The 20,657-nt window shown below is 56.8% G+C and overlaps 2 protein-coding genes across 5 annotated transcripts; both read left to right on the forward strand.

Annotated features, from left to right (window-relative positions):
• The first annotated feature begins 96 nt into the window (after positions 1 to 96).
• On the forward strand, positions 97 to 4,666 carry PYGO2 (pygopus family PHD finger 2). The gene is made up of 3 exons (XM_004284646.3): positions 97 to 734; positions 1,182 to 1,231; positions 1,871 to 4,666. The coding sequence occupies exons 1-3, from the start codon at positions 632 to 634 to the stop codon at positions 2,936 to 2,938; spliced, it is 1,221 nt and encodes a 406-aa protein (XP_004284694.1). The 5' UTR covers positions 97 to 631; the 3' UTR covers positions 2,939 to 4,666.
• Positions 4,667 to 5,434: 768 nt separating this feature from the next.
• Positions 5,435 to 16,184, forward strand: PBXIP1 (PBX homeobox interacting protein 1). 4 transcript variants are annotated; one of them, XM_004284647.4, is made up of 11 exons: positions 5,435 to 5,588; positions 7,969 to 8,055; positions 9,810 to 9,936; positions 10,192 to 10,256; positions 10,330 to 10,495; positions 12,129 to 12,362; positions 12,491 to 12,514; positions 12,817 to 12,899; positions 12,984 to 13,115; positions 13,724 to 14,955; positions 15,498 to 16,184. In XM_004284647.4, exons 2-11 carry the CDS (start codon positions 8,005 to 8,007, stop codon positions 15,577 to 15,579), a joined length of 2,196 nt encoding a protein of 731 aa, XP_004284695.2. In that variant the 5' UTR covers positions 5,435 to 5,588; positions 7,969 to 8,004; the 3' UTR covers positions 15,580 to 16,184. The 4 variants fall into 4 exon arrangements, with proteins under 4 accessions (XP_004284695.2, XP_049557288.1, XP_049557297.1 ...); XM_033414595.2 differs by lacking the exon at positions 5,435 to 5,588 and adding an exon at positions 9,094 to 9,216; XM_049701331.1 differs by lacking the exon at positions 12,491 to 12,514 and having other exon boundaries at positions 12,793 to 12,899.
• Positions 16,185 to 20,657: the final 4,473 nt, after the last annotated feature.

A 20,657-nucleotide genomic window follows, 5' to 3' on the forward strand; every position in this document is an offset into this window, starting at 1 on the left:
CCCGGCCCACCTGGCCTCGCTCGGGTCGCGCCTCCTCGCGGAGGAGGGGCGCCGGGAGGGCGCGGTGGGGTGGGGAGGGCGGGGCCATCATCCAAGGAGGTGTTCGTGTCTGCAACTGGGGCCGCGGCGGCGGGGTGGGATCGCGGCCGGCCGAACCCCAGGCGGCTCGGGCTTCCCAGGCGCGCGCTCACGCCCTCGCGCACCTCTGCGGCGGCCCCTCGGCGGGGGATGGTACGGCCCAGCCGCAGAGCCCACGGCCGCCGCCTGCCCTAGTGAGCGGGCACGCGGCGCTCCCGGGCTTGGGACGGCCCCCCGCCCCAGGGTCGTGCCTTGGTACCGCCCTGCCCGCCCGGCGCTCGGGGGAGGGTGTGACCCGGGCCTCGCTCCCCCTCCTTGCCGTGCGCAGTGGTGGCTGCCACGCCGAGTTCCGGTTCCTGTGGCTGCGGCCGCGGGCGGGCGGTAAGGCTGGGCGAGAGTGCAGTTGGCCCCCGGGCTCGCCGACCCCGCCTCGCCGCACCTCCGGCTTGCTGCCGCGCGGGGGCCTGCGCCGCCCCAGCCTCCCCTTCCGGGCCATGGTGCAACCCCAGGGCGCGTCCGTCCCCCGCCGCCGCTGACCCCGGTCCCCCACTCCATGGCCGCCTCGGCGCCGCCCCCACCGGACAAGCTGGAGGGAGGTGGCGGCCCCGCACCGCCCCCTGCGCCACCCAGCACCGGGAGGAAGCAGGGCAAGGCCGGTGAGAGCGCTGAGGGGGCCTGGGGCTGGCGAGGCCGAGAAGTCGGGGAGCTCGGAGGGAGGGCTGGCGGGCGGGGGAGGTGGTGGTCCTCTGGCTGAGGGCTCTGAAGGGCGGGGAGGCTCAGGTGAAAAGGATGGGTGGGTGAAGCCCTCCAGGGGTTGCGGGCAGGAGTTCACAGATTGCGGATCCTAGAGTTTGGGGCACCTGGAGTTCAGGAGCCACTTGGGAGTCTGAGGGTATCAAGAGATGGGGCGTCTCATTTGAAGGAAGAGGCAGCTGAGAGTGTAGCGTCCAATTTATTTTTCAAAGTGTACCATTGTTAGTATCTGTGAAGTAAATAAACAAGAGTATAGTGAAGTTAGAAGAGTTCCTTATATCATGGCTGCGAGAGAGGAGGTTGGGGAAAACTTCAGGGAAACTTGTGTCTGCGTTTTACTACTTTTCCAGGTCTGCAAATGAAGAGCCCAGAAAAGAAGCGAAGGAAGTCAAATACTCAGGTGAATGGTGGTTGGTGGCAGGGGTAATTCCTAGTAGCCCCTTTGGGCTCTGCCCCTCCAATGTCTCTACTTTGCATAAGCCGCGGGGAGAAGAGAAAGTTGTCTTTCTTGTTCTGTTTCTGGTCCTTTCCTTCAACTTCATAACAGATTTTAGGGGTAGGGGTGGGGATGAGATGGTTTGACCAAAGGTCTTATCAGTCAGGATTAGAAACATTCTCTCCCCCGTTTGTGCTGTCGTGTTTCCCACATGATGTTAACAGCTACCACTTACTGAACCTTTTCTAAGTGTCAGGGATTGTGCTAAAACTAGCAGTTTGGGGAGATGGACATTGTCACTCTTTTACAGATGAGGAATCTGAGGCTTAAAAAAGTTAAATGCCTGCACCAGGGCCTTGAAGTTACTCAGTGTCAGAGCTAGGATTCCAGCGTAGTTCTGCCTGTTTTCAAAACACAGTTACTGCACTATGCTGGTTCTGCTCTCCACTCTCAGTTTCTTTGTTGCATTCTAAGGTCCATCTTGATTTAAGATCTGAGCTGGCCAGTACCAGCCTCCAAAAATGTGTATTGTGTTTCTGATGCTCTCTTGGTTTAGCTCTCCGTCTCCCTCCATGACCCTCTTTCCCTCCTCTTTTCCCCCAGGGCCCTGCATACTCACATCTGACGGAGTTTGCGCCACCCCCGACTCCCATGGTCGATCACCTGGTCGCATCCAACCCTTTTGAGGATGACTTCGGAGCCCCTAAGGTGGGGGGTGCAGCCCCTCCATTCCTGGGCAGTCCTGTCCCCTTTGGGGGCTTCCGTGTACAGGGGGGCATGGCAGGCCAGGTACCCCCAGGCTATGGCACTGGGGGTGGAGGAGGCCCCCAGCCTCTTCGTCGACAGCCCCCCCCTTTCCCTCCCAACCCCATGGGCCCTGCTTTCAACATGCCCCCACAGGGCCCTGGCTACCCTCCCCCAGGCAACATGAACTTTCCCAGCCAACCCTTCAACCAGCCTCTGGGTCAAAACTTTAGCCCGCCTGGTGGGCAGATGATGCCAGGCCCCGTGGGGGGATTTGGCCCCATGATCTCACCCACCATGGGACAGCCTCCCAGAGGGGAGCTGGGCCCCCCTTCTCTCCCTCAACGCTTTGCCCAGCCAGGGGCACCTTTTGGTCCTTCTCCTCTCCAGAGACCTGGTCAGGGCCTCCCCAGCTTGCCCCCCAACACAAGTCCCTTCCCTGGTCCGGACCCTGGCTTTCCTGGCCCTGGTGGTGAGGATGGGGGGAAGCCCTTAAATCCACCTGCTCCCACTGCTTTTCCCCAGGAGCCCCACTCAGGCTCCCCGGCTGCTGCTGTTAATGGAAATCAGCCCAGTTTTCCCCCAAACAGCAGTGGGCGGGGTGGGGGCACCCCAGATGCCAATAGCCTGGCACCCCCTGGCAAGACAAGTGCGGGCTCAGGGCCCCAGCCTCCCCCAGGCCTGGTGTATCCATGTGGTGCCTGTCGGAGTGAGGTGAACGACGACCAAGATGCCATTCTGTGTGAGGCTTCCTGCCAGAAGTGGTTCCACCGCGAGTGCACGGGCATGACTGAGAGCGCCTATGGGTTGCTGACCACTGAGGCCTCTGCTGTCTGGGCCTGCGATCTCTGCCTCAAGACCAAGGAGATCCAGTCTGTCTACATCCGCGAGGGCATGGGGCAGCTGGTGGCTGCTAACGATGGGTGATGCTGGCGAGGTGCGCAGGAAGTGCATACGTTCCTCCCTGCTCTTCCAGGGTGGTTGTTTTCCTGTCTGGCTCTTGGTCCTTGTTTCCACTGGCTTCCCATCCCCATGGGGCAGAAACACAATGTCTCCTGGGGGCAGAAAAGGAACTGAGATGGGCAGGCAGAAGAGCCTGGATTGCTCACTTTTCTGGAAACTTATGTGTTGACATCTACAGAGGTCCAGGAAACCAAAGCCCTGCCAAGCAGAGCCATTTTTGGTGGCTGTCTCTGGAGGCCTAGGGGTGTGGCTGCAAGAGAAAAGAGGCTGGAGGAAGACCTGAAGGGCAGGGGTGTCCCCTCTACAGATGATGGATACCCCCGACACCTGTGCCTAACACTCCTATCTAGCCCCCCAGCCTTAGGTTTTGGAGTCCAGTATTAAAGGTTTCTGGCCAGAGGAGTTGGGGGTCTCTTCCCATCTCTGCAGTAGCCCTTTCATGGGTGCTGGGAAACAGCTTTAGAGAATAAATGGAGATTTTCCCCTTTTCTTACCTTCCCCTTGCCTCCTCCAAGACCTACCCAACTCCTCCCCCCTCAGAGAACCAAATAGCTTGAAGAAGCAGGAGAGTACGTGGCTATGGCAGTTTCTTGGTGAATTGGGGCTTCAAGACAGTAGGTAAGAGATGCTGTCAGGACATACCTTCCTCATACCAAAGTCACTGGTCCTTTCTCAGACTCTCTTGTGCTTTTTCCCTAATGACAATATTTTTGCTAAAAATTGGGATATGTGGTCTGACAGAGCAGAATATTTCATGTTTGGACTGTCCTGGAAGCCTGGACTCTGGCTGTACACCCCCCCATCTGTTGCACATTATTCGCAGCGCTGGTCTTCAATTTTTGGCGCCCTTACTTCCCTGCTTCCCTGGCTTGATTGAAGGAAAGCTTGAAGAGGCGCAGAGCCCTTATACCTCATTTTTTCTCCTGATGAAAGGATCCCTGGCCCTGCCTGTGGGTGGGGAGGTGGCAGGACCCTTATTGCCATGGTACTAAAATGCAATCCAGAGCCTGGATGTTTTTTGTTTCTCTCTTTCCCTGCTATTCTTTATATCTTCTCTGGCCTGGTGATCTAGCTGTTCTCATTCCTCTCAGCCAGGGTCCTGCACTGGGCTTTGTTTTTATTTTATTTTGTAAGCACTGCCTGCCAGAGATGGGCCAGCGGCCTGAGCAGGAGCCCCTCACAGCTGCTGTCTCTTCCTCACAGCTCGTGCACACATTCCTCAGTGGGGTGGGGGAGGCAGGCTTGGGGTGTGGCCCTGAGAGGAGCTGGTGTTCCCCTGCCCCCACTTCTCCCGGGACCCTAGGGTGTGAAGAGAAGACAAAGGTATACTGCAGAACTCTTGCCTGCCCAGGTGCAGCATGCAGCCTCTGAGGCTGTGAGAAGGGAGAGGCCTCTGGGCCTCTCTCCAGTGTTCCCTGCCGCGGAACAGCAGAGATGGCAGCCCCCCCCACCACCACTGCTGAGCTTTGTGTTGTGTTTGTGGTTCTGTTTGCCCCTCTTTTATCGGTTGCTATTTTTGTGGTCTCCCCCATCTCTGCATTTGGTAAGATGGCTCTTGCAGGGGGGTGGGCGTGTCAGCTCAGTCCCTCTCTCCCTCTCAGTCCACTGCTTTTTGGAAGGAAGCGGGGGTGGCAGAGACGTGGTGGGGAAAGTTTTGTACGGTTGGGTTAATAAAATGACTTGGAAAATCCAGACCAGGACTCCTTGCTGCTGGGGTGCACAGGGTTGGAATGAAGCAGGCACTGCTGGTCAGGATGGTTGCGGGGTGAGGATAGGTATCCCTCAGGGTCCCTGGAGGTGGGAATGGCAGAAAGACTCGGGCCCCTGTGCTGACCCTGGTACAAGCCGCAGGGCCCAGGGAGGCCTCTGGGCTCCACCTCTCGCCCTGTGTCCCTGCTATGAGAAACAACTTTCCTTTCTGAGCATGTTCCTGGGCCAGGCTTGGAGCCAAGCAGGAGCTTTGGCTCCAAGGCTTCAGGGAGACAACTGCCTTTAGAGCTTCTGGGGTTAGCGCCCGCACTCCCACTCCCGAGTTGTTTGGTTTAGGGGTCGAGCGTAGCTCCAGGGGTGGGGGATGGGGCTGCCTTGGTCTAGCAGATTTCGTTTTTGGATGCTTTTCAGCCCCCCATCCCCCTTTAAAAAAAACAGCGGCATCCTTAATCCGCACCGGAGCAGGGTAAGGAGAGTGGCAGGAGGGCTATTTCCAACCTATAATTTGCCACTCTCCCCTCCCCCATCCTGCAGCTGTCTCTGTCTGTCCTGGAACCAACCTGGCTCCTTGTCCTGGAGATGTCACGCCTTGCCTTTCAGTTTTGGGTCTTCCCTCCAGAAATTGTTTAGACGCTGGGAAAGGAGGGAAGGTGACCCAGGATTCAGTTTGCTGGAAGTCCAGTGTCCCACCGGGAGGTAAGCCCAGGTTTAGGGGCTCTGCAGGTACCCGCTCTCCACCCCTGGCTCTCAAGTTTAGCTGTTATTGGCCAAAAGTTTCCGCCCCCTCAGGGAACTTGACTTTCCATTGGCCAGTCCTTAGTCACATGACCTTCCTTTCTCGGGGCTGTGAAGCTGGAGAGCCAGCAACAAGTTCAGCTGAAGACTGAAGCAAGAGCTGGGTCAGGTAATGCCCTAGCGGGGAAGGGGCCATAGATCTCCGTAAGAGAGGAAGGATGGAGGAGAGGAAGGGCAGAACTCTGAAGGGTTGGGCCCCACCGAGGATCTGCAGAGCTGTTTGTTACTTCTGGGCCGGCGGAAGGGGGATCATGGGCGGCCGTTTCCAAAACAGAAACTTGCTCTGGGTCCCCCAGACAATTCTTAGGTCCTTTGCGTTAGAGGTTTGGGGGAACAACTCTTAGAGGGGTTGAAATTAGCTGGATGAGACTTCCCAGCTTTGTACAGAGAGGGAGAGCTCCCCCTTTAGCTGTCTTTTAGAAACAGCACAAGTCCCTGACAGTCCTTACAGGACGTTTTTGTTGAATCCTGCCTGAATGAAAAGAGAGGGAGTAGTGAGGAGGGGTGGAGGTGGGTTTTCTTCCAAGAGGTTGATGAGAAGAAAGAGATCTGAAAATAGCAGGGAAGGGTGGGGATTAAACAGCAACAGGAACTTCCTAATAAGGCAGTGAGATGCTGGCTTGGGAGAACTGGGAGATCTTTTGGAATGTTGGGTGAACCCAACCAAGATAGAGATATCAACCAGGGTTTGGAACAGACTGTCTTCTGTTCGGGTCTCAGAAGTATTTGTCTTGTTGACCCAAATACCGTTGCTGGTTTCCATGGAAACAGTGTGTCTGACATCACCCTGGTTGCCATGGTGCCTGGTTCTGGAGGACCTGAGCAGGCTGTACACAGCCAGGCATAAACAGGGACTTCAGACCAAGCTGCTGCTACTTCCTTCCTGCCACCACCTGTTAAGAGTCACACGCAGCAACTGGGGGTGGGGAGATGATGACAGAATGGCGGGGTTGGGGCCTGAGACCAGAAGGCAGCACAGTGATGGTTCTGTGGATGCCTGTAGAAACCGGCCAGGGATGTGCTGTTGGACGTGGTGTGGGGAAGTCACTGCAGCCATTCTCCTGTCTCCTTGTGGGATGGGTGCATGTGTCTGGGAGGCATGGGTATTGGGGGATGCTGTGAGGGGTCCTTCATCTGTCCTGGGCTTGGATCTTGATTGGCAAGGGCCACAGGAGGTTTTTAGGGGACCATGTAGGACTCACACTAGCTCAAACAGCAGGGGGAATTGTGGTGGTTTCCCAAGGTAGAACTGCCACACTTCTACCCCAGCCTCACTTCCTTTTCCCAGGGTTTCCTTTCAGAGTCCTTTTCCACTTGCCACCTTTCTAGTCCATCAACAAGCAGTCATGTAGTCTCCTCTAAAGGATCACAATCCCAGATTCAAGGGGGTCAGCTCCTCTATCCCTCCACCTTTATGCCGGGTCCCAATTGCCAGCCTGGGGGAGTAGTCTAGGCCATGGATGGAGGGGTAGGTCCTTCTCTTCTCATCCTGCCTTGTGTCAGGCTTTGGAAACTGGAGTAACTTCCCACGCCCACCCGGCCAAGTCAGAGCAGATTAGCAGGGGTTAGGACCACAACCCTGATTTTTGTCCATGCTTTGCAAACTGTAAAGTGCTTTATACATGATAGCTGCCATAAATCCCTTTTGCCAGTCACCTTCAAGTTCCCTAAGATGAAATTCTGGAGTTTACTAAGAAGGGAAACAACTTAGAATGGAGAGTGAGAGTGACAAAGAGATTTACTAAAGGTACATTGAGGTGGATCTAAGCTATGCCAGTTGTTCTCAACCCTGGCTGCAAATGAGAATCATTTGGGAGATTAAAAAAATATCCTTCCCTGAGCCTGACCCTTGAACACAGTTGTATCAGAATCTTAGGTGATTCCATTGTGCAGCCAGTGTACAAGACCCCTGAACTAGACCACAGAAAGGACTTATGGTGGGTGATGGGTGGGTGACTTGGGGGTGAAGGAGGCCATTGAGTCTTCTTTTCTAGGCTCTGGGGAAGAAGGTGGTGATTATGGGGAAGGCTGGGGAGGTGAAGGGAGGGCTGGGTTGTTCCTCTTTCTAGCTGTTCATCGTTGGCAAGTCATGTCAGCCAATTTTCTGGCCTTCATTTCCCTTCATTTTCTGGCCTTCATTTCCCTTCATTTTCCCTGACTATAACATGAGAGAGTTGGCCTGGATTTTTCCCAAAGCCCTTCCAGCCCTATGCTTCTCTGACCTTTCAAGGTCAGTTCTGTTTCCCAGTTTACCAAGGGCTCTTTCGGTCCCTGGCAGAGGCAGGCTTCACTGTGGCTGTTGGTACGTTCTGATTTGAAAGGCAAATACTGCCCAGAAGAGCTGAGGTGTTGGGGTCAGAAGACTGGAAGCAGGCTGGCTGTGGTAGTGGCTGCCCAGCCCTTAAACCTTGGAACCCGGTCGAGGCTGCTGTCTCCATCCTGCCTCCCCTGAAGGGAGCTGGGGTCCTTAAGAAAGACTTTCTCTGCAGGTGGCAGCCTCAGTAGCCTTGGGGACCTCAGCAACTATGGCCTCCTGCCCAGACTCGGACAATAGCTGGGTGCTTGCCGGCTCAGAGGTAGGAAAAGCAGGCCTGGGAGCCACATGGAATGGGGGTTCCTACAGGGCTGGGCTGCTTGCTGGGTCTGTCCCCTTCCTTGGTCTTGGTGATCATGTGCATCACCTCCTGCTGGCTGTGAGAGGATCTCTAGTGGCAGGGAGAAGGCCATCAGGCCCCAGGAGTCAGGTGTTGGGACTTGGACCATGCCTTGAAAGAAGGAAATTGCTGGGGTAAGCTGTGAGAAGCAGGGAAGATATTCTGGTGGGGAGACCAGCATGAGCAAAGGTCCTGAGGCAGCAATGGGAGAGCCGTGTTGGGGGAGACCAAGGAGGTCCGTTGGAGGAGGTGGAGACATGGGTCAGACGGTGTTGAAGTGAGGTTGGGCCAGAGCCTGGGAACCTCCAGAAGAAGCCTGGAGGGCCTGGCTCAGGCATTCGGGCCTCCTCTTTGATGGGAAATCGTGGAAGGGCTCTGAGCTGGAGGGAGTCAGGACCATCACTGCCTTGGGCAGAGGGTGCAGCCGCTGTGTGGGCTGGGTGGGAACTGGGGGAGAGCGTTTTGAAGGTCCTGCAGTCCAGGTTGTAGTTGGTGGGGCGGGATCCCAGTAGACCGCTGCGCCCTGAAGCCACTGAGAAGGGGACCAGCGGGATTGGGGGGCTGAGTGTCTGGACAAGGTTTATCAAGGGCTTGGTATGTTCGTACCGCAGGGAGGGAAGAAGGTGAGGAGCTTGAGTTAAAGGCGTCGGGTTTGAGTGGCCTTGAGGAGACCAGTTGGGGGTGAGGGAGCTGCTCTCAGGATGATGCTGGAGCAGGGCCCATGGACTAGGGCTGGCCGGCAGAGGGGACGGACACCATGCTCCCAGCCAGAGCCCTGGCGCCCTGTTGAGGTGCCTTTGCTGACAGCTGGGGTACCTTGGGCCAGTCGTTTCACCTCTCTGTCTTCCCCTGTAAAAGGGGAGTTGTGATTCTTGCCTGGTAGGAGGGGCCATGAGAAAAAAGTGACTTGAAAATTGTAAAGAAACATACTAAGGTCAAGAATTATTCTTGGAAGGATAGCGGGAGCCATGGATGGGATGAGCAGGCGGTGGCCTGTCAAGGGGGCATAGGCGGAGAAAGGAGAGGCCGTGGCTGGATGGCCGGGCTGAGAGCACCTTGGGAGACAGTCTGGCTGTGGCTGGGGTGAGTCACGTTTCTGTCAGCTCCTGGGAGAGGAGTGTGTGGGGAGGGGGGAAAGGCCAGAAAAGCTTGGAAGATGTAACTAGAGTGGGTGGCCCGTTCTGAGGGCAACTGTGGGGAAGCCTGCGGCGGTCGGGACCGTGATCCTTAGGCATCCAGGGGACTTTGTTCTCTTGCCATCCTCCCACCTTCCAACCAATAACTGAGTTGGTCACTTGTGGGGAGGGAGACCCAGGCTCTAGCCGGCTTCTCTGGGGAGGTGGGGGGCACCAGGTTTGTACAGTGGTCCACCGCCTTGGTCCAGTGGTGCTTCTTCATTTAACAGAAACTTGGCCTCTGAAAGTTCTCAGAGCAGCAAGTGAGGTTAGGGAATGGCCGAACACTGTGTAGAGCTGAGATGCTGCAGTGCCAGCTGACCCCCGCCCCATCCCCACTTTGGAGCAGCCCACTACAGAGTGTATTATATTTTTGTGAGATGTGGGTTGAGGTCCCTGAGCAGTGCGGCTAGTCCCAGGCACCCCAGTAGAGCACCCCTTGGTTTCGTCCTGCTGTCCTTCCTCTGGAGCAGCCTTTCTGCTTGTGCCCCTCCCCCCCAGAACCTGCCTGTGGAGACCCTGGGCCCTGAATCCAGGATGGACCTAGAATCCGAGAGAGCTCCCCAGGCCCCTTGGAGTCCCTCCAAGGCAGCTGCTGAGGAATTAGCTGGGACCTTGGATGGAGAAGGTAACAGGGCCCTACTGAGGGTGGGGTGCAGCCACCTCTCCTCCATGTTCTGGTGTTTCCCAGTTTCCTCAGGGAGAGGGAGGCTGGTTGGTCTTATTTCTGGCATTAATCTCAATTTAAAACCTTCCCTCATTCTACCCTGGCTTTCTCCTTCCCCTTCCAACTTGGTTGGGGCCTGTGGGAGCCAGAGGGCCGTGTAGCACATTCCATTGGGGGGGTAGTGGTGTTTCTCCTTAGCCTTTTCTCCTGCCACAGAGACCCTGTTCCAGAGTGAGAGCTCCCAGTCCAGACCCGTTCTGCCAGAGGAGACTGAGGCCAAGGTGAGGACCTTCACTGGGGGAAGGGTAGGAAATGGGGAGGGCCGGGAGCTGCTCACAGCTGTGTCTGCATCAGGGTGTCCTGGAAGGTGATGATCGTGGAATGGAGTCCCCTGGCTCAGGAGACACAGAGGTCCAGGGAGACTTGGAGGAGACCCCCGAGGCAGTAGGCCTGGGACTGGACACACAGGACCTGGAGGATCAGAGTCCCCCCAACAGCCTGCTCTCATCCCCCCAAACAGGTGAGAGTTCTCCTTGTCTCCCCCTGTCACTATCCTTCTAGAAGGTGTGGGAGTGGGAGTAGATATCGCTACGAACACAGCTCTGGGCCAGGCCCTAGGACTTAGCAGCTTGGTGCCCTCCTTAAATTGTATCAGTGAAACCTCACCACCACCCCTGGGGACACTGAGGCTCAGGTTAAGTCACACAGCAGGTAAGTGGCAGGGCCTGGGTCTGGTCGACTATTTTGTCTCTGCCGTGGGGCCTCCTCTTTTCTTGCCTCTAGATGCAACTCTCATTCCCTGAGTTCCTTCCGTGTGTCAGCTCTGGGGAAAGAGGTTGGCTTCATGGCCTATGTAAGAGGTGGACTAGACCGAGCCAAGATGCAAGTCAGACCTATGAGGGGCGCAAAAAAGGAAGGGGAGGGTGGTCAGTCACGGGACAGGTCGAGGGGAAGGGAGAGGCAGGGACAGCTGGGGAAAGGGCCACACTGGAGGTGTCATTTGAGTGGAGCCTTGAGCAAAGAGTAGGATTTTAGTCGGTAGGGTAGGAGGAAGAGAACATTCCAGGCCAAGGCTGCAGCATCAACAAAGGGATGGGACCCCCTGTCCTGTGCTGAGGAGGCTGTTTCCAGTGCTGGTGGCAGAGGAGTGTATGAGTCCATCTCTGTTGAGGGGTGACAGGGTGGAGGGGGAGGCCGGGGGCTGGGGCCGTTTAGGGGGCAACTGACAAAGCCGAGGAAGACCTGAACTAAGGCAGATACAAGGCGAGTGACGTTGAGATGTTTAGGTGTCAAATTGTCGAACTGTCTGCATGTGGGGTGAAGAGGGAGGGCTGAGGTTGGCTAGGTGGGAGCAGTGGCGTCTTGCCCTGCAGTGGGGGAACACCAGAAAGAACCAGTTTGGAGGGCAATGTGTTGAGTGTTTGGTCCCCAGGGACACCCAGGTGGGAGTAGCCAGGAGGCAGTCAGACAGACGTCCACGCCTGGAGCTCCAGGGAGGCCAGGTTGGGAGTTACTGATGAGGGACTCATCTGCTCTGCGGGGAAGCCAGCGGGGTGGGTGAGATAGCAGGTGACTGTGTGTACGGTGAGAAGAGTAGAAATGGTGCCAGGGGGACCTCTGCCTCTAGGACCGGGAAGAGCCAGGGACTGAGCAGAGGCACTGGGAAGGAGTGGCCAGGGTTCGGGCAGAACCCAGAGCCGGGAAGGTGCTCCACGTGAGGCACGTGTGGGAGGAAGGAGTGCACTTTTAGGGTGAAAGCTGCTCTTGTAGTTTGCAGATTGAAAGGACTGGTCTCCCCCCAGACGTAGAGAACAAATGTATGGACACCAAGGGGGCAAAGTGGGGGAGTGGTGTGGTGTTGTGATGAATAGGGAGATTGGGATTGACATATATACACTAATATGTGTAAAATAGATAATTCATAAGAACCTACTGTATAAAAAATAAATAAAATTCAAAAAAAAAGAAAGGACTGGTCTCCCACCTCCAGACTGGGCGTGGTCACTAATGCCCTGGCAGACGTGGGCAGGGTCTCCACGTGCCCCCTCTGTGGTCAGGGCTGGGGACCTCTCGTGTTCGCTTCTGTTTCCCGTCTCTCTGTATGTCCCATCGCTTCTGTTGCTTTACTGCCCTGTCCCCATCCCTTCCTCCAGCTTGGATCAGGGAGGAGGCCCACTGCTCCAGCAGTGAGGACGACACCGACATGGATGTGGAGGGTCTGCGGAGACGGCGGGGCCGGGAGCCCAGCACTCCTCAGCCTGCGGCCCCCCTGGGTGTGGAGGACCAGGCCGGGGGTGAGGGTGCGGGCAGGGAGCTGGGCATCTCCCTCAACATGTGTCTCCTCGGGGCCCTGGTTCTGCTGGGCCTGGGGATCCTCCTCTTCTCCGGTGAGTGGTCCCTCTCCTGATGAGGCCTTAAGCCTCCACTCTGGCCTCTTCTGCCCTCCTGCTGCACTTTCACTCCATTCCACCCCCTCCTCTGAGGGCCTGACCAGACTCCTCTGTCTCCATTTCAGGTGGTCTCTCAGAGGCTGAAAGTGGTGAGTGAGGACGGGCCCTGACTGGTTCGTGTCTGTCCCCTTCCAGCCCTGAGGGAGGCTGATGGGGGCAGTTCTCTGGGTCAGGAGTAGGGATGCTGGCGGCTGTACATTTTTTGCTCAGTTATAGGTCTTGTCAGCTATTCAGGGTGACCCTTGACCCTTTACCTCGCTGGACTCTCAGCCATAGGGCGGGTCCAGGGCAGGAGGGTGACTGTGTGTGTTGGGGGGTGGGGGGTGGGGGGGGGGGGAGGAGAGGGCCCTGTGTGCCTTGGGGCCAGTTTCAGGATTTCACTTTCCCACAGGGCCCATGGAGGAAGCAGACCTGCAGGTCTTCCCAGATACCGGCTTGGATACTGAGATGCTGGAGGCTGAGGGGGATGGGCAGGCATGTGTGACACTCTCCATTGGTGTGAGGGGCCTGATGGGGGAGATTCAGGGCTGCGGGGGTGACTGGCTCCTTTGCCCTTAGGATGGGCTAAAGCAGCAGCTGCCGACCTCAGCGCCCCCTGACAGTGTTCCCAGCCTGCAGAACATGGCGCTTCTGCTGGACAAGCTGGCCAAGGAGAACCAGGATATCCGGCTGCTGCAGGCCCAGCTGCAGGTGGGCACAAGCAGGAGTGGGTGGGCTACACACCCTCCCTAGGCCAGGTGTCTGTCTGTCCTAGTGTCCTCCCCCAAAAGAAGTTTCCTGTATTCACCCGCACACCTTGATCCCCTCCCTTTCCCACTATAGTGAAGTCATCTTCTCAGTTCTCTGTTCATGTCCTGCATGCTAAGGGTTAGGCCAGGACTGGCATACCTGCTTCACGTGGCATGCCACCTGTGCTTGATTGGCATGGTCCACCTGGAGCATTGTGTGGAGGAAGATTTGAAGAACATGCCAAGGCTCAATGGGAAAGAAGTGCTGGGATCAATTAGTAATGTCTGCTCTGGGTATGGGAGGTGGAAATTGGGCAACAACAGCCACATCTTGGCTATCTTTCAGTGAATCGGAGAAGTGTATGCTTAAAAAGGACATAGAAGCTGAGGCCTGTGATGGGATTTGGGGATCCCAGGGTCTGGTGAAGGGTGAAGATGGGGCAGGGGATGAGAACCAAGTCCTCTGAGTTTCCCAGGCCATAAAGTCTATGATGGAATGGAATCAGGGTAGAAGGCACTGGGGTCGTCCTTGACTCCTCCTTGTCCTCTCCATCCCTACTCCCATTCCAGGCCCAGAAGGAAGAGCTTCAGAGCCTGATGCATCAGCCCAAAGGGCTGGAAGAGGAGAATGCCCGGCTCCGAGGGGCCCTACAGCAGGGCGAGGCCTCCCAGCGGGCCCTGGAGTTAGAGCTGCAACAGCTGCGTGCCCAGCTCCAGGGCCTGGAGGCTGACTGTGTCCGGGGCACAGATGGGGTGTGTCGCTATGGGGGCAGAGGCCTGCGGGCTGGCAGGGTCACCAAGGAGCAAGGCCCAAGGGGGCAGGTGCCAAGCCCTGGCTTCTTGGAGCAGAAGAAACAGCTAGAGGCTGAGGCCCAGTCATTAAGGCAAGAGTTGGAGAGGCAGCGGCGGCTGCTGGGGTCTGTGCAGCGGGACCTGGAGCAGAGCTTGAGGGATGTGGGCCGAGGGGACCCAGCCCATGCTGGCCAGGCCGAGGTTGGTCACAGGCTGGCCCAGAAGCTGCAGGGCATGGAGAACTGGGGCCAGCGCCCCGGGGTCCCTGCCAATGCCTCAGAGGCCTGGCGTCAGGAGCCTCACTTCCAGAGTTCCAGGGAGTGGAGCGGAAAGGAAAAGTGGTGGGATGGGCAGAGGGACCGGAAGACTGACCACTGGAAACATAAGAAGGAGGAATCTGGCCGGGAAAAGAAGAAGAGCTGGGGGGGTGAGGAGGACAGGGAGCTGGCGGGGAGGTGGAAGGAGGGCAAGCCATGGGTGGAGGAGTGGGCTAGCAAGAAGGACAGCAAGCAACAGGGTTCTAAGGAGCCCCCCAGGAAAAGTGGCAGCCCCCACTCCTCCAGAGAAAGGCAGAAACACCCTCAGTGGAAGGAGGGGGCTAAAGACAGGCATGACCCCCTGCCACTCTGGGCAGAGCTGTTGAGGCACAAGTACCAGGCACCCCAGGGCTGCTCGGGTGTGCACGAGTGTGCCCGTCAGGAGGGCCTGGCCTTCTTTGGCATGGAGCTGGCCCCTGTGCGGCAACAGGAGCTGGCCTCTCTGCTGAGGACGTACCTGGCGCGGCTGCCCTGGGCCAGGCAACTGACCGAGGAGCTACCCCTTTCTCCTGCTTACTTTGGTGAGGATGGTATCTTCCGCCACGACCGCCTCCGCTTCCGGGACTTTGTAGATGCCTTGGAGGACAGCCTGGAGGAGGTGGCAGTGAGACAGACAGGTGATGATGATGAGGTGGATGACTTTGAGGACTTCATCTTCAGCCACTTCTTTGGAGACAAAGCACTGAAGAAGAGGTGGGCAAGCTGTGGGGGAGTTGGGCCGGTGGGAGCAGGAGGCAGGAGGTGATGGTAAGGGGTGTGAAGGAGCCAGGGCCCTGAGCTGGGGTGGGGTGGTGGCGGGGTGTTCTTCAGTTTGAGGTTTTATCTCTGCTTTTAGGTCTCCCCTCCCCCCTAGCCAGTACTTTTCCTGTCTTCCCTTGGGGTCAGGAAGCTGCCTGTGCTCACCCCAGAGTGGTCCTGGGGAGTCCCCTTTTGTGCTGGGGGGATTTTTCCTCCCAAGTTACCCTGTACTGCCCATACCTGCAAGAGAGATTGCTTCCCATCTTCCCGCCTGCCCAGCTGGGGCCTTCATCCTGGGAGACCAGGTCTGGCCACACTCCCTCCCCGCCCCCCCCCCCCCCACCGCATGATTGATGGTGACTGCCTGTGTCGCCTGTCTTAAGAGGAGCAGGGTCCCCTCTCCTCAGGGAGCGCCTTCTCATCATGTGGATGTGGCGTTGTTGTCTAAAGGCCTCTTACTGCTCCCCCCCCCCGCCCCGCCCCATGCCTCTCCACAGGTCTGGGAAGAAGGACAAACACTGGCGGAAACCCAGAGTTGTGGGGCCCAGGGAGGAACACAGCCACCAGCGCCAGGGCTGAGGCCCCGTGCTGTCTGTCCCCTGGGAACCGTTAAACTGCCACCTCCCTTGGCTCGTTTGGTGTCCTTGGATATCCTTCACCGAGGAGAGCGGAAATCACCCAGCCCCGAACTGAAACCACTTTTGCTAGAAAAAGGTCTTAGCTGGACCTGCCTTGCTATCTATGCAAATGTATGCAAATGCTCAGGACCCTGGGCCGTGACCCTTGCAGCCTGATTGTGTCACGCCAGTGTGAAGGGGGGAGGGGAGAGAAGCCTGTTTTTTTGGGGGTGGGGTGGAGGTAGAGGGGATGGGGGCAATTCTAATTCTGAAGCCAGAGAGCTTTCCTCCGTGTGTGTGTGTGTGTGTGTGTGTGTGTGTGTGTGTGTGTGTGTGTGTGTCGGGGAGGGGGAGAGTGGGCTCCTTGGCTGCACGCACTGACCCGGGCCCCCTGGGATTTGACTAGCCTGGCTGGCTGGGGGCCCAGCATGAGGGTTTCCCCTGGCGTTTTGTTAGATTTGGAAGGAGCTGTCCCCAGGGGGGTACAACCCCCTTTTAAGCCTTGCTGCTCACCTCCACACGTGAACTGTAGACTCAGATCCCAATAAAATGCTGTTGGAGCTGTGACATTGGGTGGAGACTCTGTCACTTGGGGCTGTTTCTAAGCACAAGGGACATCCATACCCACCGCCTTATAGGCACTGGTGCTCACCTTCTCCCATATACTCCTCCCAGTCACCTCACCCTCGCAGCAAACCTCAGGCCCTCTGGGCCGGAGCTCCCCATTTTGCTCACAGCTGCCTTGGCTGCACCCCTGGGAGATGTAGAAATATGCGAATGGGTTTTGGAGTCTGAGCCTTGGGCTCAAATCCAGTTTGAGTGATTTTGGGCAAGTTAATCCCTGGGAGCCTTGGGTTTCTAATCCTCAAAAAAGGAGACTGAGGGGCTGGAGAAGAGATTAAATAAAGCAGTGTAAACCAAATACCTGTCTTGTATTTGGCACTCAAAAGTGATTTCACTCCCTTCAGGGTGTGGAGGAGGGAGGAGAAGGGGACCCCCGACCCACCCCCGCACCTCCCCCAGGATTGGGGAGGTGAGGGAACCACTAGGTGGTGCCTCGGCTCCACATTTGCTCCAGACATCACCTCCCTCACTACTTTAGTACCCCAAATCTTGGACGCCCCCCACCCCACTGATTTGGGCCGTCTCTCTGGCTAGCTCTCCCAGGAAGACCCAGATTCCTCTGGGCTTCTCTTTAGGAAGTCCTTCCTGACTGGGATTCTTGATTGGCCTGGAAAGCACCTTGGGAGTGTAGGGGACAGAATGATGGTGTGATGTCAGGCCAGGTCAGAGGAGTGTGTTAGTAAAGCTGAGGGGGCCTGCCCAGAAGGGGGCTGTAATTGAAAGCAACTGCTTCTGTAACACTACGATGGATGGGCCACTCACTGTTAAAGGGCTTTAAGTGTATTAGCTCATTTAATTCAGCTGTGGGGTGGGGCGGGGCCGGCTGGGCATGGAACGAGGTCCACTCATTCAGCAAACATTTGCAGTCTATTGTGTACCAGAGGCAGTGAGGCACTGAGAATACAGAGGCGTGTTAAGGAGTTTATAGTCCAGTGGAGCCTGCTTTCTGCAGCATGAGGGACTGCAGTTAGACCTAAGGAAGAACTTCCTCCAAGGCAGAGGGTCAGTGAAAGGGGGCTTTAGGAAAGGAGGCTTCTATTTCTGGAGTGAGGGTCAGGAGGAGCAAGTACAGGTTGGCCCGGGACCAGGGTCTGGATTTGGCCTAACATTGTCCACATGAGGAGGCCTATTTTATTCGGTTCACATTGCTCACCTTCTGCAGGTGCTCAAAATTTATGCTGCCTGGATTCAGGCTAGGCCTTAGTATCCCGTGTCCTGGGAGGGGGCTGTGCTCAGGGGAGGGGACACAAACTGGCCCCCTGGGTTCCCAGAGGGTGTGGGCTGCTTGGGGCTTCTCAGTTTCATTTCTAGGGCCCATTTCCTTCATTTGCATAACGAACTCTCAGGGATGCTAGGAAGTTCCCCCAAGCCCCCTCCTCTTTCTTAGCCACTCAGGAAGTAGATATGCTGAGCTGGAGGTTTCTGACACTGCTGAATCAGGAAGAAAAAGCCATGAACCCAAGGGGTATGTTGGGGAGGGGCCAGGACACCAGGGACACTGGCCATTCTGGTTACCCTGTCTCGGTGACCCTCATGCCCATCACAGGCCATGAGGCCACCCTCTCCGTCACACCCATGCACCCACAGCAGCACTGGTAAAGTGGGGGGACCCCAAGTCCCAGATCATAGGATGCTCTCTGGTGATAGGCCCAGCATGTGGAGATGAGCCAAGGGAGGCTGGAGCTGGGGGACAGCTCCTGGCCGTGCAGGGGTGGGGAGAGCCTGTGTGTAGACCCCCTGGACTCTGCCACACGGCCCGGCTTGGCCTCCAGGGTCTGGTCTGGGCCCTTCCAATTTAAGCACTTGGTATTTTAAGCACTTGGCTCTTCTGCCCTTTCCTCTGGGAACTTCCCCAGCTAAGAGCTCAGCTCTGGGGTGCCTTCGGGGAATCACTGGAGTTGCGGCCCAGCGGGTCCTCTTGGGCCTTCCCCTCTCAAATGGAAAAATTCTGTTTCCTTTGGCCAGTTCCCCAAACTTATTTCCCTGCTGTCCCCCAACCTGCTCTTCCTCCCTCCCATCCCTGCCCTTCATTCTTCAGCCTCACCCCCTTTCCCGTTGCCCTCAGCTCAGCCTTCTCTCACCACTGCTCCCTCCAGCCCTTACCCCCTCCAGGATCTTCTCTGTCTCTTCCTGCCTCCCCAGGTCCTCCAGGCCCCGGCTCTTCCCTCCTGCCTTTCACTCCCACCCATCCTGGTGAATGGGGGCATGGGGGCGGCGGCTAGAGTGCGGTGGTGGTCACCTTCAGGCCTGCACCACGCCATAAGCTCCTTGAGGGTCAGAGGCATGTGTTCCTTTTGAGAACCACTCCCAGCCCCCTCTGCTGGGCCCAAGGACATGCTGGATTGGTGGGCTCTTGCCATGGGAACCTCCCAGGGCCACCCTGGTGTCGGGACGTCTCCTTCTCCCATCTTGTTCTGGATCACAGACGTTCCCGGTCCCTGCACACTTCACATGCTCACAGAGGGTCTAGAAGGGACACCGCAGGGTGTGGGTATGGGGCTGTTGCCCTGAACCCAGACAACATCTGGTCCCTCCTCTCCGCTTTCACCACTCAGCCGTCTGAGCCACAGAAGCTCCTTATAACTAATTCTTGGTGAGTTGTCTGAGTTCCCTATACCTCCTCTGTGAGCCTTCCTTTAAGGTTGCTGCCCGTCTCTCTGGTAGCCCTTGGCTTCCAGAATAGGCCCTGCCCATATAGAACCACAGCAGGCCCCTTCCCCGCTCACCCGTTCTTTATCCTGAGCCAGGTCTCTTCTAACTAGCTAGACCTGTGGCCCGGGCAAGCTTTCAATCAGGAAACCGTCTCCGGTCTCCACCACTGTGCACCTATGGGCCTCCTCGCTTTAGGGCTAGGCTTTCTCATCACTGAAGTGAGACTGTGGATCCCCCCTCGCGGGTTGTTGTGATGATGGAGGGAGTCACCCAAAGACAAAGGAAAAGACTTTTAAACTGTAGAGTACTGTCAAAAAAGTTTATTTTTATTTTACTTAACCTCTAAGGGGAAGCCGAGGCCTCTGTGAACTACTGATATGGGAGCAGAGGGTGTTGGTTCCCAAACCACGTAGTAGGAGCTGGCGGGGAAAAGATGCCAACTAGCATTGAAGACCCAACACTGTGCTAGGTGCCCAGGGGGGACCACAATCCTTGCTCTTGAGGCTAATTGGATTAGTTTAACACCGAGCAGAGTTTTAAAAGTACTCTCTTAATGGTGCCAGGGAGGTGGAGAGGAAGGAGGGGGTGGCCTTTGAGCTGGACCTTGAAGATAATAGGATTGGTGATGGGGAGGGGATTCCAGACAGTGGAACAGCCCGGTGGGCAGACGGTGTTAAGTTCATGTTCCTGTAAGGAAGCAAGTTCTCCCACAGGCCTGCCTGCAAGTCTAAGGGGGGAGCTTTACCATAGCAAATGGGGAGGGGTGCCACTGAAGGCACTGAGGGGCAGGGGGCATGAAAAGGGAGATACACACTGGTGCAGGGCAGCTGGCAGCCGGAAGGGTGGAATGGAGAGATGTGAAATTGGAGGTAGTTAGGAGGTGTCAGCCAGCAGCTCAGAAGGGAGATCACACAGGCCTGATTTAGAGCTGTGAATTAGAATGGACTGGCCTTGGATGGGGCAAGGACAAGGGAGAGGGAGGAGTCAAGGACACCCTGAGCTTCCCAGCCTCATGACAGGTGGATGACTGCATCCTCATGCAATATCAGGAAAGGAGGAGGAAAGGCCGAAGCTGGTTTTGTAGGGGAGGGGATGGGGGTGAGGTGGAGGTGGGGTGTGTGGGCAGGGTGGGGACAGGGAAGCTGCTGGGCTCGATTGTACAGGATTTGGAATAGGGATAGAGCCAGCCTCCCGGCAGGTCTCCCCTCTGCTCCATCAAGTTGCACGTCCCCACCTCCCAGTCCTTGTGTCCCTCCTACCCCCCACCCCACGCCCACGTTCCTTTCCAGGGCAGGGGCCCTTTGGAGAAATTCTTACCAGTCTGTACACTTACCTTTACTGGGCCTGATGGGAGACACCCAGAAGAGGGGAGTGACTCGTCCACTGAGGTCATCACTGAGACCCTTTTCAAAGTCAAAGCGACAGGTCATTGGGTGGGGCACGACGGGCAGAAACCTGAAGTCATGCACCGCTCAGAGGGAAGTGTTAGACGGCCCCCTTTGGAAGCTCAGTCACTCATGGGCCAAACAGATCCGCCAGAAATGCTTGCTCATCTGGAATGTGGCCTGGGCCCTCGTTGGGGCAGTTTTGTAGGGAGGGCCCAGTGCAGGAACCGTGGCATGAGGCCTGCAGAAAAACAGGAGACCCCTCTCATCTCCCAGGGCTGGGAACTTTCAGAGCCTTTTCTCTACCTTTTATCTCACGGAGTAGACCTTAAAGAAGGGAATGCCATGAATCTCTCTCTTTTATACAGATGAAGAACTG

This window comes from Orcinus orca, chromosome 1 (assembly GCF_937001465.1).
Source record: "Orcinus orca chromosome 1, mOrcOrc1.1, whole genome shotgun sequence".
In the NCBI taxonomy this organism is placed as follows: Eukaryota; Metazoa; Chordata; class Mammalia; order Artiodactyla; family Delphinidae; genus Orcinus; species Orcinus orca.

Bases quoted from the DNA above. Each gene is read 5' to 3' on its own strand.
- PYGO2 (XM_004284646.3), top strand. From the start codon at position 632: ATGGCCGCCTCGGCGCCGCCCCCACCGGACAAGCTGGAGGGAGGTGGC. The intron at 735-1,181 runs GTGAGAGCGCTG...CTACTTTTCCAG, and splicing joins GAGGAAGCAGGGCAAGGCCG to GTCTGCAAATGAAGAGCCCA. The intron at 1,232-1,870 runs GTGAATGGTGGT...CTTTTCCCCCAG, and splicing joins GAAGGAAGTCAAATACTCAG to GGCCCTGCATACTCACATCT.
- PBXIP1 (XM_004284647.4), top strand. From the start codon at position 8,005: ATGGCCTCCTGCCCAGACTCGGACAATAGCTGGGTGCTTGCCGGCTCA. The intron at 9,937-10,191 runs GTAACAGGGCCC...CTCCTGCCACAG, and splicing joins TGGGACCTTGGATGGAGAAG to AGACCCTGTTCCAGAGTGAG. The intron at 12,515-12,816 runs GTGAGTGAGGAC...ACTTTCCCACAG, and splicing joins TCTCTCAGAGGCTGAAAGTG to GGCCCATGGAGGAAGCAGAC.